General features: G+C 46.4%; 1 protein-coding gene across 3 annotated transcripts; it reads left to right on the top strand.

The window, feature by feature from the left end:
- Positions 1-3,638: 3,638 nt before the first annotated feature.
- LOC311125680 (period circadian protein homolog 1-like) lies at positions 3,639-21,717 on the top strand. 3 transcript variants are annotated; one of them, XM_084199708.1, is made up of 12 exons: positions 3,639-3,718; positions 3,853-4,289; positions 12,064-13,580; positions 13,746-14,328; positions 14,515-14,930; positions 15,221-15,486; positions 15,774-15,889; positions 17,715-17,987; positions 18,125-18,954; positions 19,127-19,322; positions 19,527-19,885; positions 20,064-21,717. In XM_084199708.1, exons 3-12 carry the CDS (start codon positions 12,807-12,809, stop codon positions 20,343-20,345), a joined length of 4,095 nt encoding a protein of 1,364 aa, XP_084055834.1. In that variant the 5' UTR covers positions 3,639-3,718; positions 3,853-4,289; positions 12,064-12,806; the 3' UTR covers positions 20,346-21,717. The 3 variants fall into 3 exon arrangements, with proteins under 3 accessions (XP_084055834.1, XP_084055836.1, XP_084055835.1); XM_084199710.1 differs by lacking the exon at positions 3,853-4,289 and having other exon boundaries at positions 3,647-3,718; XM_084199709.1 differs by lacking the exons at positions 3,639-3,718; positions 3,853-4,289 and adding an exon at positions 7,041-7,696.
- The last annotated feature ends 1,489 nt before the right edge of the window (positions 21,718-23,206 follow it).

Raw genomic sequence — 23,206 nt, 5'->3', positions numbered from 1 at the left:
ATGAAAGGTGACCTAATCAAGTTTAATCCATTTAAAGGTAGACTCCACGACATGATGTTGCCACGAGCAGCACCGGAGATATTGAGATGAGCGAGATGCAACACTTTGCTCTCACACAATCACACACAGTATCTGAGCACGGGTTAGCTTCACGCTGTTCACAGCCTGGTAGCCGGGGCACCAAAACAGCAGAGAAGTTGAGCCTCACACTTCAACGCTCTTAGTTGTTGCGGAAATTTACCCACTATGCTGTTTACTTTCTGCATCTACGTCATATCGCTGAGTCTACCTTTAAAATGACCTTGTAGGGAAGACACCCTGAGACACTGTTGTGGGCTCTGGCATAGGGGTCTTACTGTTCTCACACCTGTTGTCATGGAGACATGATAGTGAGGAAATTTACATAATTTAATTTTGTCATGAATGATTACCAAACAATTTAGATCACACTTTTTAACATCCTGTCCGGGTGAGACATGTTCATCCGGCCTGTGTGCTCATAATAATAATAATAATAATAATATGCCATTTAGCAGACGCTTTTATCCAAAGCGACTTACAGTCATGCGTGCATAATTTTTTTTTGTGTATGGGTGCTTGGCTAGGGCCAGAACACACTGGTACTAAAGTAGTACCTATGAATACCTCAAATACATAATTTTACTGCTTGAATACTGGTACCGTACCTCTTATAGAATAATGGCTTAATTACGGAGTTCCGGCACCTATTTTCAGTCCATTTCAAGCCTCACAGTCCTATGGTCTATTGGATCATGTTTAGTCAGTGAAGTGAAGAATGTACAAGTAGCTGTCACTTTTCTATTCATGATAAAAGGTATGATAACACGCATCACGATTACCTCTGCACGTTGTTTGTTGCCAGTTCCTTTCAAACAGTATGAAAGTATACCATGATCACCTGTGTGTGACTTGGTCAAATATGTATCAACTTGGGTTGCCCTGCACTCCTTGTTCAAAAGTCAATAGGTGACACTTGACCCGAAAATATAGCTTCAGGTTTGGGGGGCCACTTTCAAGGTCACGCAGGCAAACTACGTCTGTACATGAACCAATTGTCACTTCATTTAGTATTCTAGTAACACATTTGACTTAAAACCCGTAAAATGTGTTACTAGAATGTGTTACTAGAAAAATGCATTATGATGCCGTTATAATGCATTATGATGCCAATTATGATGCCGTTATAATGCATTACGATGCTGTTGTAATGCATTATGATGCCAATTATGATGCCGTTATAATGCATTACGATGCTGTTGTAATGCATTATGATGCCAATTATGATGCCGTTATAATGCATTACGATGCTGTTGTAATGAATTATGATGCCAACTATGATGCCGTTATAATGCATTACGATGCTGTTGTAATGCATTGCGGGGGGGGGCCATTTACACCTAAACCGCTACAGTTAATTCTATTGAATTGATTGATTAATAGTGCACAAGCTCTGCCTGTTACTGTACACATTTACATTTACATCGTTTAGCAGACGCTCTTTTCACAGGTGTGTCACAACTGTTTGATTACATCCAGCACAAAGTGAAGCTAGCCTCTGTTTTAGAGCTCTGTTGCTTATCACCGACTAAAGCAAACTGATTGATTTATAAATACAACTACTCATTATGATTTCTAGGTCAGTCTGATCAGTCGTGTGCAAAGTCGGTGATCAGCGACAAAAGCAGAATTGATCCTCAACATGGTTTCTGTGTTGTTTTGCTCACAAACATGACCTACAATCTAAGTAACCTCTAGGTAACCTCTAAGTAACCTCTAGGTAACCTCTAGGTAACCTCTAGGTCACCCTCACAGGTTCTGTCACTGTCCTCATCTCCTACTGGGCCTGCCCCAGACCGTAATCACAGCCAATTACCCACAGTAAATATCAGCCAAATAATCATTCTACCCGACTTCCAAGGAATATAAAGAAATAAGTAGGACGTGACCTGCATTACTTTTTGCCACACTCAACATAAACAAAAAAAACTCCAATAACAGGTCAATTACAGTAGATGTTGCAAAGATCTAAGGGTAGGTTTGTGGCAGCCCTTTCATTTATTTTTTAATTTAATTAATTAAAATAATTTTTATTTATTATTTAACATTTTTTTAAAGGTGTTTGAATGTAATCATGTTGGGTTCATAATAAAATGTATTCACACCAAAATAGTCGTTATGGGCATGAGTGTTGTACAAAAAAAATACAATAAAAATAAAGGTATTTACACGTCATTTAACCTCCATCAAATGGTATTATGGCAGCCATATTGGATTTCAGACAAAATCCAGGGTGGCCCCAAAGATCATCAGTGGTGGCCCCCTTACAAAAAAAATGTAATTTTGATGTCTGAGCCCACTAGTTTTCCTTAGAGCGATTAAAATAGTCACAACATCAAAAGACGTGTAACTATGTATTTTTGTCACATAGGACCATACAGCACTGAATGGGAGGACATTTGACTTGGAAAGTTGTGTATTAATAATCAGCTAACAAAAAGTGAAGCTTACATTCATCATAAATATTCATAGGTCTATATTTCCAAGATGCATTAAGATGTCCTAATGCTGTTTGTTTGTGTACGTAGGGCAGACAACTAACTATTTTTATTCCACATTTTAGCAATATCGGAGCTTGTAATATTGGCTTACATGAGCCTATGTGGCCCATCCCCCTCAGCCAGGAATTATTCTACACTGTTTGAGTTTAGGGGGTGTGTCATAATATTGTGATGATCTGACTAGATCATAAAAGAACAACTGTCCAGACAGAGGATTGAGTTTACGAATGGACGGTTTATTAAACCAACTTTACACAGGCTACTGTTTGGCCGTAGCCCACGCCAAATAAATGAAAGATAACCCACAAGCCAATCGTGACCTTCTCTTGTGAAGCCCAGACGTAAAAAGAGAGAGAACAAAGGCTAAACCTGATCTTAACTTCCAATGCTCCATCCCTCTGCCCAACCCCCCTCCACGCCACTCCGCCAACCGCCAGGATGCCCGGCATCAGAACATTCCAGGCATTCCCGTGATTGGCAGATAGCAGGTTGATTGACATGTCGGACCCCGCGAACACTGGGTACTGGTAGGTACAACACAACCATCTACTAGCCTAACACATAACACACAGCTGTCTGTGCGGGTCGCTACAATATCTATCAATCTAACCACTTTTGCAGTAAAATATGTTTTCACAACCATCCATTTCATAAATGGGAGACATTAGAGATGTGAAAAACATGGTTGTGTTTTGTTCTAACTCAGGTAGGGGTATTTGTTTTTATATATATATACCTTTTTGAGGATAGGCCACTAGCCTATATGTGACTTGTCTGTCTAGAACATATGGGCAAAGATCTAGTAATAGTCTATAGTCTACAAAATAATTGAAAATTATTTGATGACCTCATATCAGTGCCCTGATCAGGACATGGGGGCTATTCTGCAGAATTCTAGCTCTAATTCACGGTCACATGTCCTTGTTCCTTTCGCACTGCCCTAGTTTTGAGGACTGTTTACCAGAAATACCAGGTCTCTCTCAACCACCCAGCCAGCCGCGTGATTTTCGAGGTGGGTTGGGACAACATTCAACGTCACCATGCTCGTCTTGCAGAGGCACGTTGCCTTGTGCATGGAAAGCCTTCCAGCAGCTGCAAATAATTGTATAGTGGCGCACGTGGAGCAAAACAATTGAGAGGTAAACAAATTACAATGCCACTGTTTTTAACGTACCCGTTTACTACTCATTATACGACGCTTTTTCAGTCAATTCTATTTTTTCAGGATTGCATTCAACAGAATTAATAACAGTTGTGTTTTCGTTGTTTTAAGATGTTATGTGTGCGCCGATATTTGAGACAGTTTGGTCCATAGAAGAGCAGTGAGGGCACTGCGCCTATCTACAAGTCTGTTTTTGAGTTTCCGAGAGCAGGCACCATGCAACGTGAGAGTGGAGAGCAGCAGAGTCCCGTGCAGCAAGCGCCGCTCTCCTCGACCAATGAAAACATTCCTGGGCGTAACTGGGCGGGGTTGTTGCTAACTGGGAGCCAATGAGTTTGTTCAATAAAAATTACCATGGAACCGATACAGGGCACGTGTACCTATGCGTGTAGACTGACTTGGGTGAAGCGAAATGTGTGCCATACAATAGAACCGAAACGGAGCAGGGGAGTGAAGTCAAGCATCTCTATGGTCCATACCGTTTGAATTAAGATATTACTTATTAAAAAGGACATTACACTTTTGAAAGGACAAAATATAAATTAAAGGTAAGGTTTATTTTTATTTGTATACATTAACAGTGCTCGCGCTTTGGGAGTAGCGTTTGAATGAAACGTCAGCCAATACCAACTAGCTATGTAGACCCTTGACACAAAATACTATTTCAAATATTGAATTTTTCCGGTTTGTTTACAGTTTTTGTTGATAATTGATACCTTGCCATATATTTATTTATAGGTAGTCGCATATTGTGTATTTATTGCTCGTGTTATTTTATTATTATTGTATTTTTTCTGTCTGCATTGTTGAGAAGGGCTGGTAAACGCATTCAACTGTTAGTCAACACCAGCTGTTCACAAAGCATATGACAAAAACTAACTAAATAATCTAATCAAAATGTATCTAAAGATCACCCGGCAGCTAACATGACCACGCGGGCTCAAATACATCCACTGAGCAATGAAGACTTGCTGCTTTTGGCTCGTTGACTGTGACTTTGATTGACCCAAAAGAATAACAACGTTCTAACTAATTATGCATGGGGATAGGGTCTATGCGCATGTGCGAAGTTTACTCTTAAGTGTTGAAAATGTGACGTATTATAACTTTGTTGTAACGTTAACTTTATCGTGTTACTGTATTTCAAACACATTACATTTTCACTTGCAAGAGTGTCCTGTAGCTAGTCCCCCCTCTATCCTAAAAAAAAAAAAAACATTTGTTCCAACAGTTCTGTTTCATGGTAACAACAATGTAATTGTAATATGATTTAGGTAGATCTCTGGACGTGGTTCAAATGAACGATATACTATTACTTTTCCGCTGGTCTAACCCTGATGAAATGTTCACGAACTCCCAAATGTCGCTTGTTGTTGAAAACGAATACATTGTATCTATAATTGTCGCATATTTTTAAGTCGAACCCTATTGCCCCCCCCCCCCCCCCCACCTCTCTGGAATCATCTCCCATATTTGAAGAAATCCTGTCTGGCCTAATGTTTCTAAAATGATGGATGTGCACTTGCCTTGTGCATGGCAGCAATGGTCACCTAATAACTTTAGAATGACCAGCTTTGCTGAACATGCCAGCCATCAGGCTTTTACAAAGGGGAGAGGGAGACGAGTAGGTGGGAGAACATATGCAGAATAGAGGGGGACTGTGTCTTATTGATAGTGGCCATGAAGACACAACGGAACAGATAACACTCAGCACTTTCAAAATAAACCACAGTTAGCCTAACCGAAACTTACTGTCCTGACCTGGCCGAAATAAGAGGACACCCAAAACCAACGGATTAGGATAGACACAGGTCACGATCACTAGAGGGGGGACGGGGAGAGCCAAGGACTCGTACACCACTGTGACTCGGACTCAGCCTAATGGTATCTGTCTGAGAAAACAACGTAATCCTTTGGAAGCAGGTGTCCTCGTTAGCAAACGGCTACAGCAGCGTTGCTGGGTAAAGGCCACGCACCTCTCCAGGCGAGACAGTGAAAAGGCCCGTGTCGATGGCGCTGGGCTGTAGGGTTGCGTTAGAGCTTGGATGTGTTTTCTAGACGGGTCACTGTTGGTGGCCTCTTCTAAGAAACAGCACGTTATCCTAGAGGAATACGTTTGGTTTACCTCAGAGAGGTGTGTGTGGTTCATTGGGCGTAAACAACAATGGTCTGTTCACGTGTACCTATTTTCTCGCTTTAATATTTTACACGAAACCGGAGAGACTTCTGGAACCTGTTGGTGACATCCATTATCGCATTATGCCCCGTGGTTGTTTCTTGCATGGCATCAACAAGTCACTGGCGGGACAGTCTGTGTGTTAGAGGAGCCAGTGCCACCTGGCTAACAAAGCATGCTGGGAGATTTCATTGGAAGTTTAGTAGGTAGGTTGCATATCAGTGAGTGACTGGCGTAGAAGGTTGAGGAAATAACTTTTATAGATTGTAACATTACGTTTCTGTACTTGTTACATTCACAGTTTCTCCAGTGTTATGGGTGTCATTACCAGCTCAATCAACTGTTTCACAACTGTAATGCCACTTTGCAGTCGCCTTTTTTACAGATCACGTCTTATCGCAATAGTCAAGTAAGTCCACACCAATTATGTTGTCAGGTCACACTGTAAGTGGCAGTTTCTAAGGAAACGAACAACTTCACTGTGGCTCTTGACAGCGGCCCTCAAGTAAAAGCGTTTTGATGCAGGCTAAAGGCTTGTGTGGAAAAAGTCGGCCAATCGGTCTAATATGCTAGGTTTTGAGAAGAAAGCTGCTTGGGAAATGGATTTGACAGTTTCTCATGAGCTTGAACATTTGGGTCATTTACAGTTTTCTATTGAGCATGGCTCTCTCTGATGGCCATTGTGGTCATTGAATGGTTTGCTTGGGCACATTGCATTTATATGTGGCGTCAGTGCTGATGAGCCTACGTCTCGGTCAGCTCTGACAACTACTGTTACTTGGAATGTATTGATTGAATGATTGGAAATGTACAATCATGTCTCCAGTTCTTCTCTTTTGGTGGCTGTTTTTTAATCCATTATTTAGTGTAGTCTATGACGACTCGTGGTTTTAATGCGCAAGTCTATTAAAACCACAACACTTGAGCCTTAGGCCTAATAATAATAATATCATGATGATATATAAATGGCTCCTGTAATTACAGTGTGATGGCACACAAAATTACTTTCCCCTGCTGAAATAAATCGATTTAGTTACTCGTCGGTACTGGGTCATTCAAAATCCTATACATTGGCCTACTAAATATGGGTCCGACTTGGGCTGCATCAGTTGAGTTGATGAGGTTAGTCTCCTAAGGTGTGAGGGAGGGGTAGGTAACCTGTCGTCATATCGTGACAATTTTTATATCAGGATGTCATTATTTTGAAGAAGGCATAGTTAATGTATTTTTTTTCTTAATAAATATGTTTATCACTACTGTGGGAAATACATTTTTTTAAATCGCTATTTAGAAAAAAAACAGACTCTTAGCAGGCCCATTTGGTATTTCATCAGAGTGGTGCGGCCACTGTGAGAAACATGCACAGTACTGAGTTCTCTGTCATTGGCTGGGCGCTCTTGTCCAATGAGCAGCCTGCAAGGCTCGGGTAAAGCACAGCAGAGTACACGTGCATCATGTGTTCACACAGAGCAACAGAAGGGAGCGCTGACGGGCCAATAAAATCCCAGTAGACTCCGGGAGTTATATGCAAGGGACAGAATTTACAGGCGCGCATAGAGAAACCAACGGACCCGCCCGCCTCAAACCTATGACTGTGAATGATTTCATATTTAATGCACATATGATCACGCATAACTTTAATCGTTTTGAGTAGTTTGAGCCATATGCCATCTTCTCTGCTACCTCTTAGCAACATTAGTAGAGGATAATTGTACACATGTTTCTGATTCATCGACATGCGCCAGCCACATGCCTCTGCAACCCCATCTGCACATTGTGGTAGGAATTTAATTTATTAGCCATTTCTAGATGTATTGTAGTTACATTGATGCTCTGTAATGCATGCATTTCTCAATATGGGACATAATGTTATTGTTCTTGCCTTTTTTAGATTCTTTACAAGAATTCTCGGCTATTTTACTGCTGTTTATAAAAAATGAGGGGTAAAATAACCCCCAAAAAAGGTTGATTTCGTCGACCGCTGGATGCACTTGAACTTCAGCTCTTAATCGTTTGTTACATAACAGGAATAGACCACAGTTGTAAACGCTTTTGTGAGTCTACAACTGTAAAACTGGGGCTGGAGGGAGGGACAATTATTTGAACAAAGCATGTGTATTGAACTGTGTAGTTGGCGTCATCTGTAAGCAGGAAGTTGCCACTTATATTGAGAAGTTGTATTTATGTACACAATGCTGCAATATTGTTGTATTAGGGTGGCACAATGCCATGTTGAGAAACTCATCTGGGTACATCCCGGCTTTTTCACAACATTTCCCCCCGTTTCCCCACTGGCTTTCGCACTCTGACGCACTCCTCGTCGGATTTCCTGTCATTATTACACAGCTTTGAACAGTCAATATATTTCCTGCCAATATTTCTTCATTCAGAGAAAAAGCTTTTTTTTTTAGCTTGAATCAGGATCCAGTTAGCCCAAGTTTGGATAGAGCACACCCTAACGGCAATAAATGGGTAAAAGCCAGGCACCGTTAGGCCCGTAGTTAATATTATCCTAATAATACTGAGTTATAATGACTCTGTCATATCATGGTTGGGGTTAGGTTTAGGGTTAGGCTAGGTGAGTGTAGGAATGGGGTACTGGGACTGCGTGGCTGGCTGGGTGTGACTGCTTCAGGCGTTAGCGGTTGGGCCCGGGAGGTGATATGGATGGGGCCCAGGAGGTGATATGGATGGGGCCCGGGAGGTGATATGGATGGGGCCCGGGAGGTGATATGGATGGGGCCCGGGAGGTGATATGGATGGGGCCCGGGAGGTGATATGGATGGGGCCCGGGAGGTGATATGGATGGGGCCCTGGGTCATGGCAGCTGTATCCATGTACCACAGTAGCCTGAGAACAGTTACCCAGTCTGGGAAGTATGCATGAATGTATCCATCTCCCAGTTGAGGCAGTGACTGTGTTGTGCTGTTGTGTGTCATCCGTATGTCTACTGACCAGGTCTGTCTGCCACCCAGACCAACAGTTTAACATGGTGACACAGGGTTTGGTCCAACATGGCTATTGTAGTGTATATCGATGGTGTCTTGTCTATCAAATTAGTATGAGTCGATTCATCCAATCTACTTGCATTCACTTTATAAGATAATGTGTTTTACCATGTACCGGTAATCCAAGGTGATGTTCTTTCCTTGTTGTTGTTTTTAAAAAATGTAATCACATCCGGCCTTGTCACTCATCACACACTAATACACGCATTTACTAAATTAGGCTTATCCTTCCCGAGTCATCAGCTTCTTTCTGAGCCCTTTCACTCAGACTGAGAACTAAGACGGCTCTTCGGTGACGGTGCGCTGCTGGATTTAAAACCTGGCTGCTGTCGACACTGCCTGCGTCACCCCAATTACAGGCCACCGGATGTGGGAGAGAGAGCTTCTAGTTCTAAATATTTGTGGGATTAGGGGGAGATGTCTCTGGGGAATGACTAGAGAAGGAACATTACCTGGGTACAGGACCGGCCTGCCGGTGATCCGGCGAAGGACCATTCAGGAATAACCGGTGATCTTTATGGCGCCAACCCAGGGAGAGTGATGTTCTTAATTGAACAGACTTAATTTTGTTTTTTAACTTGTTCTGCAAGAGAATCAGAGCTGAAATGACAAGTTTGCTGGCAGCAATTGGGATTTTGTTCCATTTTTCGTTTATCGGTACTGGGGTGCATATTGACAGCAGATGGGCTGCAGATGGGCGTCTTTCTATTGCAAGCTGGAGGGAGGCCTGGTTTGCACAGGTTGTCTGGGAAATGGACCAACAGTTGGGTGCTGTTCACATGTGCAGACACACACACAGACAGACAGACACACACACACAGACACACACACACACAGACACACACACACACACAGACACACACAGACACACACACACACACACAGACACACACACACAGCCAGACTCATCCATGCTGGGCAGCTTGGAACCAGCTTTAACTGCATGCTGCTCTCAAAGACAGACCAGCTGACAGAGACTCAGGGGTAGTGTTGTACCCACACAGATGGACAGATGGGGAGCTAGACAGAAGGAAGAACAAAATGATGTATACTATTAATAGTAAAGGTATTGACAGGTGTGGAGACACACACACACACACAGAGAGAGAGATACAAGTCAGCTGTCTGCAATGGGTTTATTTGATATTCCCTTTTGCTTTCAACTGAAAAGGTGGCCTCCATTTCAACTGAAAAGGTGGCCTCCATTTCAACTGAAAAGGTGGCCTCCATTTGAGGCCTTGAAGCTTCCGGAACCCCATGGTACATCAAAGGAGCTTCAGTATGTTGTTTTTTATAGCCACTATCAAAGGGTTATGGAGTTGGCACCGCAAGTATTGACTAGGAGACCCCCTCACTATATATACAGTGAGGGGGAAAAAGTATTTGATCACCTGCTGATTTTGTACGTTTGCCCACACAAAAACATGATCAGTCTATACTTTTAATGGTAGGTTTATTTGAACAGTGAGAGACAGATTAACAACAAAAAAATCCAGAAAAACGCATGTCAAAAATGTTATAAATTGATTTGCATTATAATGATGGAAATAAGTATTTGACCCCTCTGCAAAACATGACTTAGTACTTGGTGGCAAAACCCTTGTTGGCAATTACAGAGGTCAGACGTTTCTTGTAGTTGGCCACCAGGTTTGCACACATCTCAGGAGGGATTTTGTTCCACTCCTCTTTGCAGATCTTCTCCAAGTCATTAAGGTTTCGAGGCTGACGTTTGGCAACTCGAACCTTCAGATTTTCTATGCGATTAAGGTCTGGAGACTGGCTAGGCCACTCCAGGACCTTAATGTGCTTCTTCTTGAGCCACTCCTTTGTTGCCATGGCCGTGTGTTTTGGGTCATTGTCATGCTGGAATACCCATCCATGACCCATTTTCAATGCCCTGGCTGAGGGAAGGAGGTTCTCACCCAAGATTTGATGGTACATGGCCCCGTCCATCGTCCCTTTGATGGGATGAAGTTGTCCTGTCCCCTTAGCAGAAAAACACCCCCAAAGCATAATGTTCCACCTCCATGTTTGACGGTGGGGATGGTGTTCTTGGGGTCATAGGCAGCATTCCTCCTCCTCCAAACACGGCGAGTTGAGTTGATACCAAAGAGCTCGATTTTGGTCTCATCTGACCACAACACTTTCACCCAGTTCTCCTCTGAATCATTCAGATGTTCATTGGCAAACTTCAGACGGCCCTGTATATGTGCTTTCTTGAGCAGGGGGACCTTGCGGGCGCTGCAGGATTTCAGTCCTTTACGGCGTAGTGTGTTACCAATTGTTTTCTTGGTGACTATGGTCCCAGCTGCCTTGAGATCATTGACAAGATCCTCCTGTGTAGTTCTGGGCTGATTCCTCACCGTTCATGATCATTGCAACTCCACGAGGTGAGATCTTGCATGGAGCTCCAGGCCGAGGGAGATTGACAGTCTTTTGTGTTTTTTCCATTTGCGAATAATCGCACCAACTGTTGTCACCTTCTCACCAAGCTGCTTGGCAATGGTCTTGTAGCCCATTCCAGCCTTGTGTAGGTCTACAATCTTGTCCCTGACATCCTTGGAGAGCTCTTTGGTCTTGGCCATGGTGGAGAGTTTGGAATCTGATTGATTGATTGCTTCTGTGGACAGGTGTCTTTTTATACAGGTAACAAGCTGAGATTAGGAGCACTCCCTTTAAGAGTGTGCTCCTAATCTCAACTCGTTACCTGTATAAAAGACACCTGGAGGCCAGAAATCTTTCTGATTGAGAGGGGGTCAAATACTTATTTCCCTCATTAAAATGCTAATCATTTTTGACATGCGTTTTTCTGGATTTTGTTGTTGTTATTCTGTCTCTCACTGTTCAAATAAACCTACCATTAAAATTATAGACTGATCATTTCTTTGTCAGTGGGCAAACTTACAAAATCAGCAGGGGATCAAATACTTTTTCCCCCTCACTGTATCTGTAGGCCAAACCTCACACAAAGCCCACTGTACTGCAGTTTGGACAAAGCAAGATACTATTGTACTGGTACAAAGCAGCCTAAGGTTGACACAATGCATAGACCAGCTTCAATACATCAGACTAATCCTATCTTAAGAGAAGACTTGAGCACAATGAAGTCTAACCTGTTGTTTTTCACCCCCTCACCAGGTGGCCTGTAGCACAGAGAGTAACGGCAACACGGCACCGAGAGTAACGGCGACACGGCACCGAGAGTAACGGCAACACGGCACCGAGAGTAACGGCAACACGGCACCGAGAGTAACGGCAACACGGCACCGAGAGTAACGGCAACACGGCACCGAGAGTAACGGCAACACGGCACCGAGAGTAACGGCGACACGGCACCGAGAGTAACGGCGACACGGCACCGAGAGTAACGGCGACACGGCACCGAGAGTAACGGCAACACGGCACAGAGAGTAACGGCAACACGGCACAGAGAGTTACGGCACAGAGCAGGCGAGACGCCAAGAGAGAAGTAGAGACTTGTTATTTTCTCTTTCCCAGTCAGTTTTGTCTTGAGCAGAAGCAGCAGCGTCTCTCTATCAGTCCATCTGTGACAGTCGTGTTTGGCTACTCCGTTTCATAAGCAAAATATTATCTCTCCCTTCGGTTCCAAATCCGCGGGTGTATCTCCTCACCCTTCAGCACTTTAAAGGAGGGTTTCAGCAAAAACAAATATTTCATATTTTTTTTTACATTTTCAGGAGAAACAATGTTTTCTCTCCTTAGTGTTTTATCAACCAATCAACCAATCATGATTCACAACTACAGTCACACTAGTCCCACCTAATCAACTGGAAAATATAATTTTCTATAATTATCTTACATTACACTTGGTGAGAGAGCTTTATCTCAACCAAGCCTAACCAGCCTCTTTCTAACCTATTATGAGTTATGACAACTCAAACTCCGCCCCTGGCAATGACACTCGGGGGCGAGTGGGAAGCACCAATGAGGAGGAGGCGGGAACAGGAGTGAGCTCCCCCGGGAGCAACAACAACAGTGGCAGCCAATCGGGAACGTCGGACTCGGCCAATCGGGAGCGAGGATCCTCTCCAAGTGGATCCGGCTCCGGTGGCTCGTCCGGAAGGGACCAGAGGGGTCCCAGCTCAGATGACGGGGACACTTTATCCAGCGGGAACGACTCCGGGGAGAGGGACCCGAGTGAAGGAGGGAGCGGGTCCAGGGGACATCAGTCCAGGAGTTCCCACTGCTCCTCCAGCCAGAAGGACTCGGGCATGATGCTGGAGAACACAGAGAGCAACAAGAGCTCTAACTCCCAGTCCCAGAGCCCGTCTCCCCCTAGCAGTTCCCTGGCCTACAGCCTGCTGTCAGCCAGCTCAGAGCAGGACCCTCCTTCCACCTCCGGCTGCAGCAGCAATGAGCAGCACCAGACGGCCCGTGTCCAGACCCAGAAGGAGATGCTGAAAGCCCTGAAGGAGCTCAAGGTCCGCCTGCCGGCCGAGTGCAAGGGCAAAGGTCGCTCCAGCACCCTGGATGCCCTCAAGTACGCCCTGAACTGTGTGAAGCAGGTTCGGGCCAACCAGGAGTACTACCACCAGTGGAGCGTGGAGGAGTGCCACGGCTGCAGCCTGGATCTGTCCTCATACACCGTTGAGGAGCTGGACAACATCACCTCCGAGTACACCCTAAAAAACACAGTACGTCAACATCCTCAAAACAATGACTAAGCATTTCACACACATTCAAATTCACTTTGTTTTTTTAAAAGTAACATTCTGTAATGCAGTCGAATCTCACAGTACGAAAGCAATCATTCCTGACTCACACTCTTCCTCCCTCCTCCTCTCTACTCCTCCCTCTAGGACACCTTCTCCATGGCGGTGTCCTTCCTGACAGGCAAGGTGGTGTACATCTCCCCCCAGGGCTCGTCCCTGCTGCGCTGCAAGCCAGAGAGGCTCCATGGGGCCATCTTCTCTGAGCTGCTGGCTCCCCAAGACGTCAGCACCTTCTACAGCAGCACGGCCCCCTGCCGCCTGCCCCCCTGGGCCACCTGCATGGGCTCTGTCTCCCCACCGACAGACTGCACCCAGGAGAAGTTCATGTACTGTCGCATCAGCGCCGACCGGGCACAGGGAGGTGAGATGAAATACCACCCCTTCCGCATGACCCCCTACCAGCTAACCCTGAGGGACTTTGACACGTCAGACCCCCAGCCCTGCTGTCTGCTCATCGCTGAGCGGGTACACTCCGGATACGAAGCTCCCAGGATCCCTGCGGACAAGAGGATTTTTTCCACCAGTCATACTCCCAGCTGTCTCTTCCAGGAAGTAGATGAAAGGGCTGTGCCGTTGCTGGGATACCTCCCCCAGGACCTGGTGGGAACCCCCGTGCTGCTCTACCTCCACCCAGAGGACAGACCCATCATGGTGGCCATACACAGGAAGAGTAAGTACACACATCTTTTATTCTGTCTTTCTCCACATCTTTCAATCTTATTTGACTCTTTTTACTATTTTAGTCTCATTCTGTCTGGTTTACTGAATCCTGTCGTCTCTGTCTCTCTCACTCTCTCTCTTTCTGTAAAGCTTGCAGTGTTCTTGCATTCTAACCCCTTTTCTCTCCATCTTCCAGTCCTCCAGTCTGCGGGCCAGCCCTTCGACAGCTCTCCGCTGAGGATGTGTGCCCGCAGCGGGGAGTACGTGACCATCGACACCAGCTGGTCCTCCTTCATCAACCCCTGGAGCAGGAAGGTGGCCTTCATCGTGGGGCGCCACAAAGTTCGAACCAGCCCCCTGAACGAGGACGTGTTCACCCCTCTGCGGGGGTGCGAGGGCCGGCCCGTGGCCCCGGAGGTCGTGCAGCTGAGCGAGCAGATCCACCGTCTCCTGGTGCAGCCGGTGCACAGCGGTGGGTCGCAGGGTTACAGCAGCCTGGGCTCAAATGGATCCCACTCCCATGAGCAGCGGTACCGCAGCGCCGCGTCCGACAGCAAGTCCACCAACGCCATGGAGGCCATGGAAGCAGCCGTGGTCGCCCTGCACAAACCGGTGAGTGGAATGGAGACACACAGAGACGCACCAAAAACCTACACGCACACACAGGTCTTCATATTTTACGTTAGTCATTTAGCAGACTCTTATCCAGAGCGACTTACAGGCGCAATTAGTTAAGTGCCTTGCTCAAGGGCACATCAACAGATTTTTCACCTATTTGGCTCGGGGATTCAAACCAGCGACCTTTTGGTTACTGGCACAACGCTCTTAACCGCTAGGCTACCTGCCGCCCCGTATATTCACCCCACTGACGTCTGACCATCGTTGTCCTCTCGTTCCCCAAGATGACGTTCCAGCAGATCTGCAAGAACGTGCACATGGTCAAGACCAGCGGGCAGCAGGTCTTCATCGACTCTCGCAACCGAGCCCCGCCCCGGCGACACGCCGTAACCACGCTACGAGCCATTGGAGAAGTGGACCCCATCAAGAGTCTGATCCCGGAGGTGGTGTGCCCACCCAAAACCCCGGTGCCCAACACCCAGCAGCTGGTGAAGGAGACCCCCGGTGACTACAGCTACCAACAGATCAACAGTCTGGACAGCATCATAAGGTATTTACTGGTGTGCATAATGATGGTATTAATAGTGATTTTATTGTGAATAATGATGGTATTAATAGTGATTTTATTATGAATAATGATGGTATTAATAGTGATTTTAGTGTGAATAATTATGGTATTAGTAGTGATTTTATTGTGAATAATTATGGTATTTTATTGCGAATAGTGAAGTGATTAATAATGATTCAATTTATGGGCTGAATCCTAAATTGAAATCAAGTGCACTTCATAAACTGAACCAAATTGACTTACGCTGTCACTTCCTCTTCCCCTCCCAGGTACTTGGACGGCTGTAACGTTCCCAACACGGTTAAGAGGAAGTTTGGCTCGTCCTCTGGCCCGTCCACATCGGACGAAGACATACAGCAGCAGGAAACCGCTGGGAACGCAAAAGGTACATTCACACTACAGCCCCTGTTAGATAGACTCTGTGTTCCAGGTCACACTACAGCCCCTGTTAGATAGACTCTGTGTTCCAGGTCACACTACAGCCCCTGTTAGATAGACTCTGTGTTCCAGGTCACACTACAGCCCCTGTTAGATAGACTCTGTGTTCCAGGCTACACTACAGCCCCTGTTAGATAGACTCTGTGTTCCAGGTCACACTACAGCCCCTGTTAGATAGACTCTGTGTTCCAGGTCACACTACAGCCCCTGTTAGATAGACTCTGTGTTCCAGGTCACACTACAGCCCCTGTTAGATAGACTCTGTGTTCCAGGTCACACTACAGCCCCTGTTAGATAGACTCTGTGTTCCAGGTCACACTACAGCCCCTGTTAGATAGACTCTGTGTTCCAGGTTACACTACAGCCCCTGTTAGATAGACTCTGTGTTCCAGGCTACACTACAGCCCCTGTTAGATAGACTCTGTGTTCCAGGTCACACTACAGCCCCTGTTAGATAGACTCTGTGTTCCAGGTCACACTACAGCCCCTGTTAGATAGACTCTGTGTTCCAGGTTACACTACAGCCCCTGTTAGATAGACTCTGTGTTCCAGGTCACACTACAGCCCCTGTTAGATAGACTCTGTGTTCCAGGTTACACTACAGCCCCTGTTAGATAGACTCTGTGTTCCAGGTTACACTACAGCCCCTGTTAGATAGACTCTGTGTTCCAGGTCACACTACAGCCCCTGTTAGATAGACTCTGTGTTCCAGGTCACACTACAGCCCCTGTTAGATAGACTCTGTGTTCCAGGTCACACTACAGCCCCTGTTAGATAGACTCTGTGTTCCAGGTCACACTACAGCCCCTGTTAGATAGACTCTGTGTTCCAGGTTACACTACAGCCCCTGTTAGATAGACTCTGTGTTCCAGGTCACACTACAGCCCCTGTTAGATAGACTCTGTGTTCCAGGTCACACTACAGCCCCTGTTAGATAGACTCTGTGTTCCAGGTCACACTAGTCTGTATACCACGTGTCTCTATATTAGACTTTGACTAGACCACTGGTCTCTGCAGTCCACACACCACAGGAGAAACAGGACACACGAGTGCGAGAGAGTGTGAAAGAGTGTGTCGAGAGCGAGGGGACTCTTAAAGAGAACTTCCGTCTGTTCTATAAAGGCCTGCTTGTTGTGACACGCTTGAAATAAACTGGGGAGGGGGGGGCGGGGTTTACCATGAGAGCAATCCGTAGGATTGACTCACCTAGGTCTGTACGTTGGTCTGTGTGTGTGTGTGTGTGTGTGTTGGGTGCTTGTTGCTGCGTGTGCATGGCGCTGCAGGTGGTCCAGCGACTACAGTCACCTTGGTTGGGGACTCAGCGGGGGTACCCCCCCTGGCCTTGCGCAGCCACAAGGCGGAGAGCGTAGCCTCAGTCAACTCTCAGTGCAGCTTCAGCAGTACCATCGTCCACGTGGGAGACAAGAAGCCCCCCGAGTCAGGTGGGCTAGACAACATGGCGGCCACGCTTGTCTTCTTGCCTGGACTCCTATTAAACTAGTGTTCTGTCACTGGAGTCTGTCAACTATCTGCCACCAGTGTCTGTCCGTGGAATCTCTCGCAGTTACTTGATAGTAACTCGTAGTTGCTTGTCGTTGCTCTGTCTTGTCTTTTTGTGGTAATTGTTTTCCATCTATCTCTCGCTTCATTGCTTGTTTTTAGCTCTTTTGTGTCTCTTCTGTCTCCTTCTGTCTCTCAAGCCACAGAGTCCAGCCTGTGTTTCTGAAACTGTCTCTTAACGTCTCCTCATTCTCTCTCTGTCTCCTGCACAGACGTTGTCATGGAAGGTGCTCCTCCCACTCCTACGCCAGCCACTCCCACGACCAAGTCTCCTCCCACCGCCATCATCGCCCCTCCCCCGCCCAAAACGACCTCTCCACCCAGCCGGAGAGGAGTTGGCCTGACCAAGGAGCTGCTCTCTGCCCACACGCAGCAGGAGGAGCAGGCCTTCCTCTGTCGCTTCAGTGACCTGAGCCAGCTGAGGGTGTTCGAGCCAGCCTCGGCCCTGCGCTGCCCGCTCCCCACCGGCAACACCCGCGCCAGAGGTAAAAATGCATTTTGTCAACAACACTCTTTTCAACAACTAGGTTTTTTAACTCGGGCCACCTATCCAACTGCACTGAACTCCATACTATACTGTTCCTGTTCCTTTATAACTTATGCATCTTTCTCTCTCTCTCAGGAGTGCATTGTTCTCCTGACTACCCTGCAGCTGGAGGAAGCAGTGGCCGCCGTGGAGCCAAGAGGCTGAAGCAGCAGGAGTCCTCAGAACAGAGGGGCCCTCTGGCTCTGGGCCTGACCGGACTCCTCAGGGGCCCCAACGTCGGCCCCAGGAACTCCACCTACACCCTCCCAATGATGCCCCTGGGGCCTCCCACCACCACCTCCTCCTCCTGGCCCGCCTCCGTGGGATCCCAGGCCAGCCTGCCTTCCGTGCCCTACCTCCCGGGCACGCTTCCCCTCTACCCCATCTACCCTCCTCTCTCCCAGCCCATGCAGAACCAGATGGTACCTCCTATGATGACCCTGGTGCTGCCCAACTACATGTTCCCACAGCTCAACCCCAACATGCCCCAGATGGCCACAGCCATGAACACGATGGGATGCCCCATGCCCCAGCCGGGAGCCAGCATGGTTACCCCCGGCCCACAGCAATTCTTCAACCCCAGCGCGGGTTTCCCCTTCCCCGGTACCAACGCCACGCCATGCCCCATGCCTACGATGCCCTCAATGCTCTCACTCATGCAAACCGCTGTGCCCATCCAGGCCCAACGGCCAGTCTCTAGCCCCAGCACCCCCCAGTCATGTAGTCAAGTACCGGCCGACCGTGAGGGTGCAGAGTCGCCCCTCTTCCACTCTCGCTGCTCCTCCCCGCTCAACCTGCTGCAGCTGGTGGAGGAGTCGCCCAGCAACCGGTTGGAGGTCGCCACGGCGCTGGCTGCTGCCGCGCAACAGGCCACGCCTCCCGCACAAGGGACTCGGGGGAGATCGGCAGATAACTCCAAGGAGAACGTGAGTTGAAAAGATGTCTCTAAATGTACATTGTGTTCATTATAGTTTGAACTCGATACGTTTTGCTAAGGTGTTACATTTTACATTTACATCATTTAGCAGACGCTCTTATCCAGAGCGACTTACAAATTGGATTACTTAAGACTAATCTCTCTCTCCTTCCTCTCTTCAGGCCAATTCCAACCAGGATGCTGAGTCCACCTCCAGTGGCCTACTGGACCTGCTCCTGCAGGAGGACTCCCGCTCACGCACCGGCTCAGCTGCCTCAGGCTCCGGGTCCTCTGGCTCTGGGTTAGGGTCTTCTGGATCCGGATCTGGGTCCTTGGGCACTGGGTCCAACGGCTGCAGCTCCTCAGGCAGTGGAACTAGTGAGTATCCCCTCAATACAGCCTGACATGGTAGATAGAGTAGAACACGGTGACATTCAAATGGCGTTCTAATATCACCTAGAACCTTTTGAAATGTCAAATCTTCTAGCTGTCACTCAAACATAAAGTGTTCACACTGACAACTCCAGCTGGTTAAGATCTTGACCCCTAACAACCTCTTCCAATCGTCTCCCCCCCCCCCAGGTCGCAGTCGGAGTAGCCACACCAGCAAGTACTTCGGCAGCATCGACTCGTCAGAGAACGAGCACTCCCGCAGGCAGCCAGCAGGTGGCAGCAGAACAGGGGGAGACGGAGAAGAGCAGTTCATCAGGTGTGTCCTGCAGGACCCCATCTGGCTCCTCATGGCCAACACTGACCGCAAGGTGATGATGACCTACCAGCTGCCCACCAAGGACAGGGAGACGGTTCTGCGGCAGGACCGCGAGGCCCTGAGGGCCATGCACAAACACCAGCCCCGCTTCAGTGAGGACCAGAAGAGAGAACTGAGCCAGGTCCACCCCTGGATATGCACCGGTCGCCTTCCCCGCGCCATCAACATCTCGGTATGCACCCCCCCACAACAACCATGTCCCCTCAAACGTAACTTTTTATTTGGTTTGTTTTATGTGATCATTTTAACATAGACCTACAGCCATATGACCTGTTTCATCCATAAGTGATCATACTGGAAATGTTTTGGCCGTCAGCTAACCCTCCTCTACACCTCTCTCTCTCTCTCAGGCATGTGTGGGGTGCAAGTCTCCCCCCGCCATCGCAGCCGCCGCCCCGTTTGACATGGAGATCCGCGACATGGAGCAGTGCACCGCTACTCAGGAGAAGGCCCCCTTACCAGAGACCGCCATGGACCAGGGAGGAGAGGCTCACAGAGAGGAGCGGGAGGGGCATGCGGCGCACTCCGAAACGCAAGGCAACGTCCAGGAAATGACAACAGAGGAGCAGGAAGTGACCTCGCCAACGGAGGAGGAGAAAGCGAGGGCTGGCGAAACCGACATGACCCACTGAAGGGTTGAGAATAGCTCAAGAACACAAATTTGTTGTGACTTTTCCTTCCAACTGACAGACGCCACGCTAAGAGATGCAAATTCCAGGCCCAAATGTCCAACGCTAATCCGAGAGACTCAAGACTTTTGTTCACAGGCGGTTGCGAGTAATCAAAGTGCATTCTTTTCATATTATCTGGGACTACTGCCATGTCAGTGTCCCTATTGGCTGGTGGTCAGATCATTTGGGACTCTGGGTCCAATCAGTCACTGCACTTTGTGGATCCCATCACCAGTGTGACTGTGGTTGTGACAGAGGCCGTCATCATGACAGAAAGCCTTGGAAGCACGGGGGACACAGCACACCGTTTGAATCAGCGTACCGTTGTATTGTACACACCGATATATATTTTTCCTTGTGTATTTATTGAACATGTTAATTTAATAAGAAACGCTAAAGTTGAAAGTGGAGAGGTATGAATGTGTTACTAAATGGATTTTATTTCACACGAAGTCCACTCCCGTTTTGGGATAGAATGGTTTCTCCTGTACAGTTCTAATTCCTGTTGGGAGGATTCATTTCACAGAGAGAGGGAGGGAGTTTAGCGGCTAGACCCCTTGGTTATTTTTCTCTGTTGGAAGGTTTTCGCTGATAACCTGGGATTGTTGTAAATTGATTTGTTTTCTGCATAATTTTTTCCAAACAAACTTTTGGAAATTGTTATTTTTTCAGGTTTACTTTATTTTGTAAGCAGTATGTATATTTTTATATTTTATATCACTGTCAATTCTGTTCCGAGAAGAAATTGAAATTGTCTGTGTTTGTGACGTGTTTGGTCAAAAAACAAAACATTTAGAAAATCAAAGTACCCTCTGATTTCAAGGGAGTAGATATGGGTGTTTCCGTGGTAACACAATCCAATGCGGTGTCACTCTGGACAACAGAGTGACAGTTGAACATCTGGGACCCCTGTCGCCATTCCTGATTGGCTGGGCATTATGGTCACCCTGCAGTGAAACGGTCCATGAAACTTTTGCTGCAAACCTTTCCCTCTGAAAACAGTCCAGGATACTGAACAAGGTAAAAGCTTCCATAACAACAAAGAGAACAGACTTTTGATTGGAGGCATCTATCACAAGGATTCGGAATACTGAAAACCAGATTGGCTGGTTATGGACGGTACACGCCGATGGCAAAGGCTCTGATTGGTTTGAAAGGAGTTTGAACAACACTTCAGAACATTGTTCAGCTCTGAGAGTTTTTAGAGAATATATTTGTTTGACTGTCTCTCCTCTCCTCACTGTACTAGTGATGTGATATTCAGCTTAATTTCCTAATTATTATTTTGTGAATTTGTATAAAAAAAAGTTAATAAATGCAATATCCAATGTTTCATGACTTGTCTTCTGTACTGCACCTGACTCAGGGAATGTAGCCAGTTAACCCAAACTGTATGTACAGTTCCTTTAGATAAGGTATGATAAACCCACAGTTTCAACATCTTTCCTTTAGGTAAATTTTTAGTCATTTAGCAGACGCTCTTATCCAGAGCGACTTACAGTTAGTGAGTGCATACATTTTTTTCATACTGGCCCTCCCCGTGGGAAACGAACCCACAACCCTGGCGTTGCAAGCGCCATGCTCTACCAGCTGAGCTACAGGGGACAGGTAAGGTATGATGAAACCACAGTTTCAACATCTCGGGCAGCAACGAGCTAGTACAATACATCATAGTATTTGTATCCACGTGTTTGGAGGATATATTGGCACGGGTGTTGTTAGGCCTGAGACCAAGTCGAGTGCCGGCAAACCGTGCCAACATATCCTCCAAACACCAGCTCCGAGGGCATTATCGCTTTTATACAACGGGTTACCGACATATTAAAATAATGATTGACATATTGTAATGATGTCATGTCATAGTATCGTGGGGACCAGGTTAGAGTTACTAGATAAGTGGCTTGGTGCCACGGAGTCTACATTCTGTTATGTCAAAGGAGATTACTGATGTTTATGATGGCATGATTGATGGACGGGGTATACTGACTTGGGGTAAAGAGTGATAACATAAAATAATTGGAGTGCCCATGGAGGTTTACCAGATGTTCGTGGAGAGACTTGTAACAGAGTGTATATATAGAGAGAGTGGATCTTTGTTCTGGAGTTAGGGAGATGGTAGAGGCGAAGCTCTGTCCTTCTGTTATAACTAACCATGTTACCATATTAAATATCTAATATGATATAATATCCCCATCAAAAGGGTCTAAGTATATTCTTATATTCTTATAATATAATTCTTATCTTATAATCTTATATCCTTGATTACTTGATATCCTAGAAACTCATAACACACATTTTCATTAAAAACATTATTTTTATAAACTTATTCATACTATTTCCTCCTTCCACAAGATATACAGTGCATTCGGAAAGTATTCAGACCCCTTGACTTTTTCCACATTTTGTTACATTACAGCCTTATTCTAAAATTGATTAAATGTACCCCCCCCTCATCAATCTACACACAATACCCCACAATGACAATACAAAAACAGGTTTTTAGACATTTTTGAAAAAATGTATTAATAAATGAAATATCACATTTACATAAGTATTCAGACCCTTTACTTAACCTTTAATACCACCTTTGGTAGCAATTACAACCTCAAGTCTTATTGGGTATGATGCTACAAGCTTGGCACACCTGTATTTGGGGAGCTTCTCCCATTCTTCTCTGCAGAACCTCTCAAGCTCTGTCAGGATGGATGGGGAACGTCGCTGCACAGATTTTTCAGGTTTCTCCAGAGATGTTAGATCGGGTTTTCATCAAGGATCTATTTGTACTTTGCTCCATTCATCCTTCCCTCGATCCTGACTAGTCT

The sequence above is a fragment of the Coregonus lavaretus genome, assembly GCF_964263955.1.
Source record: "Coregonus lavaretus genome assembly, contig: HAP1_SCAFFOLD_623, whole genome shotgun sequence".
NCBI classification, from domain to species: Eukaryota; Metazoa; Chordata; class Actinopteri; order Salmoniformes; family Salmonidae; genus Coregonus; species Coregonus lavaretus.
Note: the sequence above shows the minus strand (reverse complement) of the source record. Positions and strands in the feature narration are given on the sequence as shown.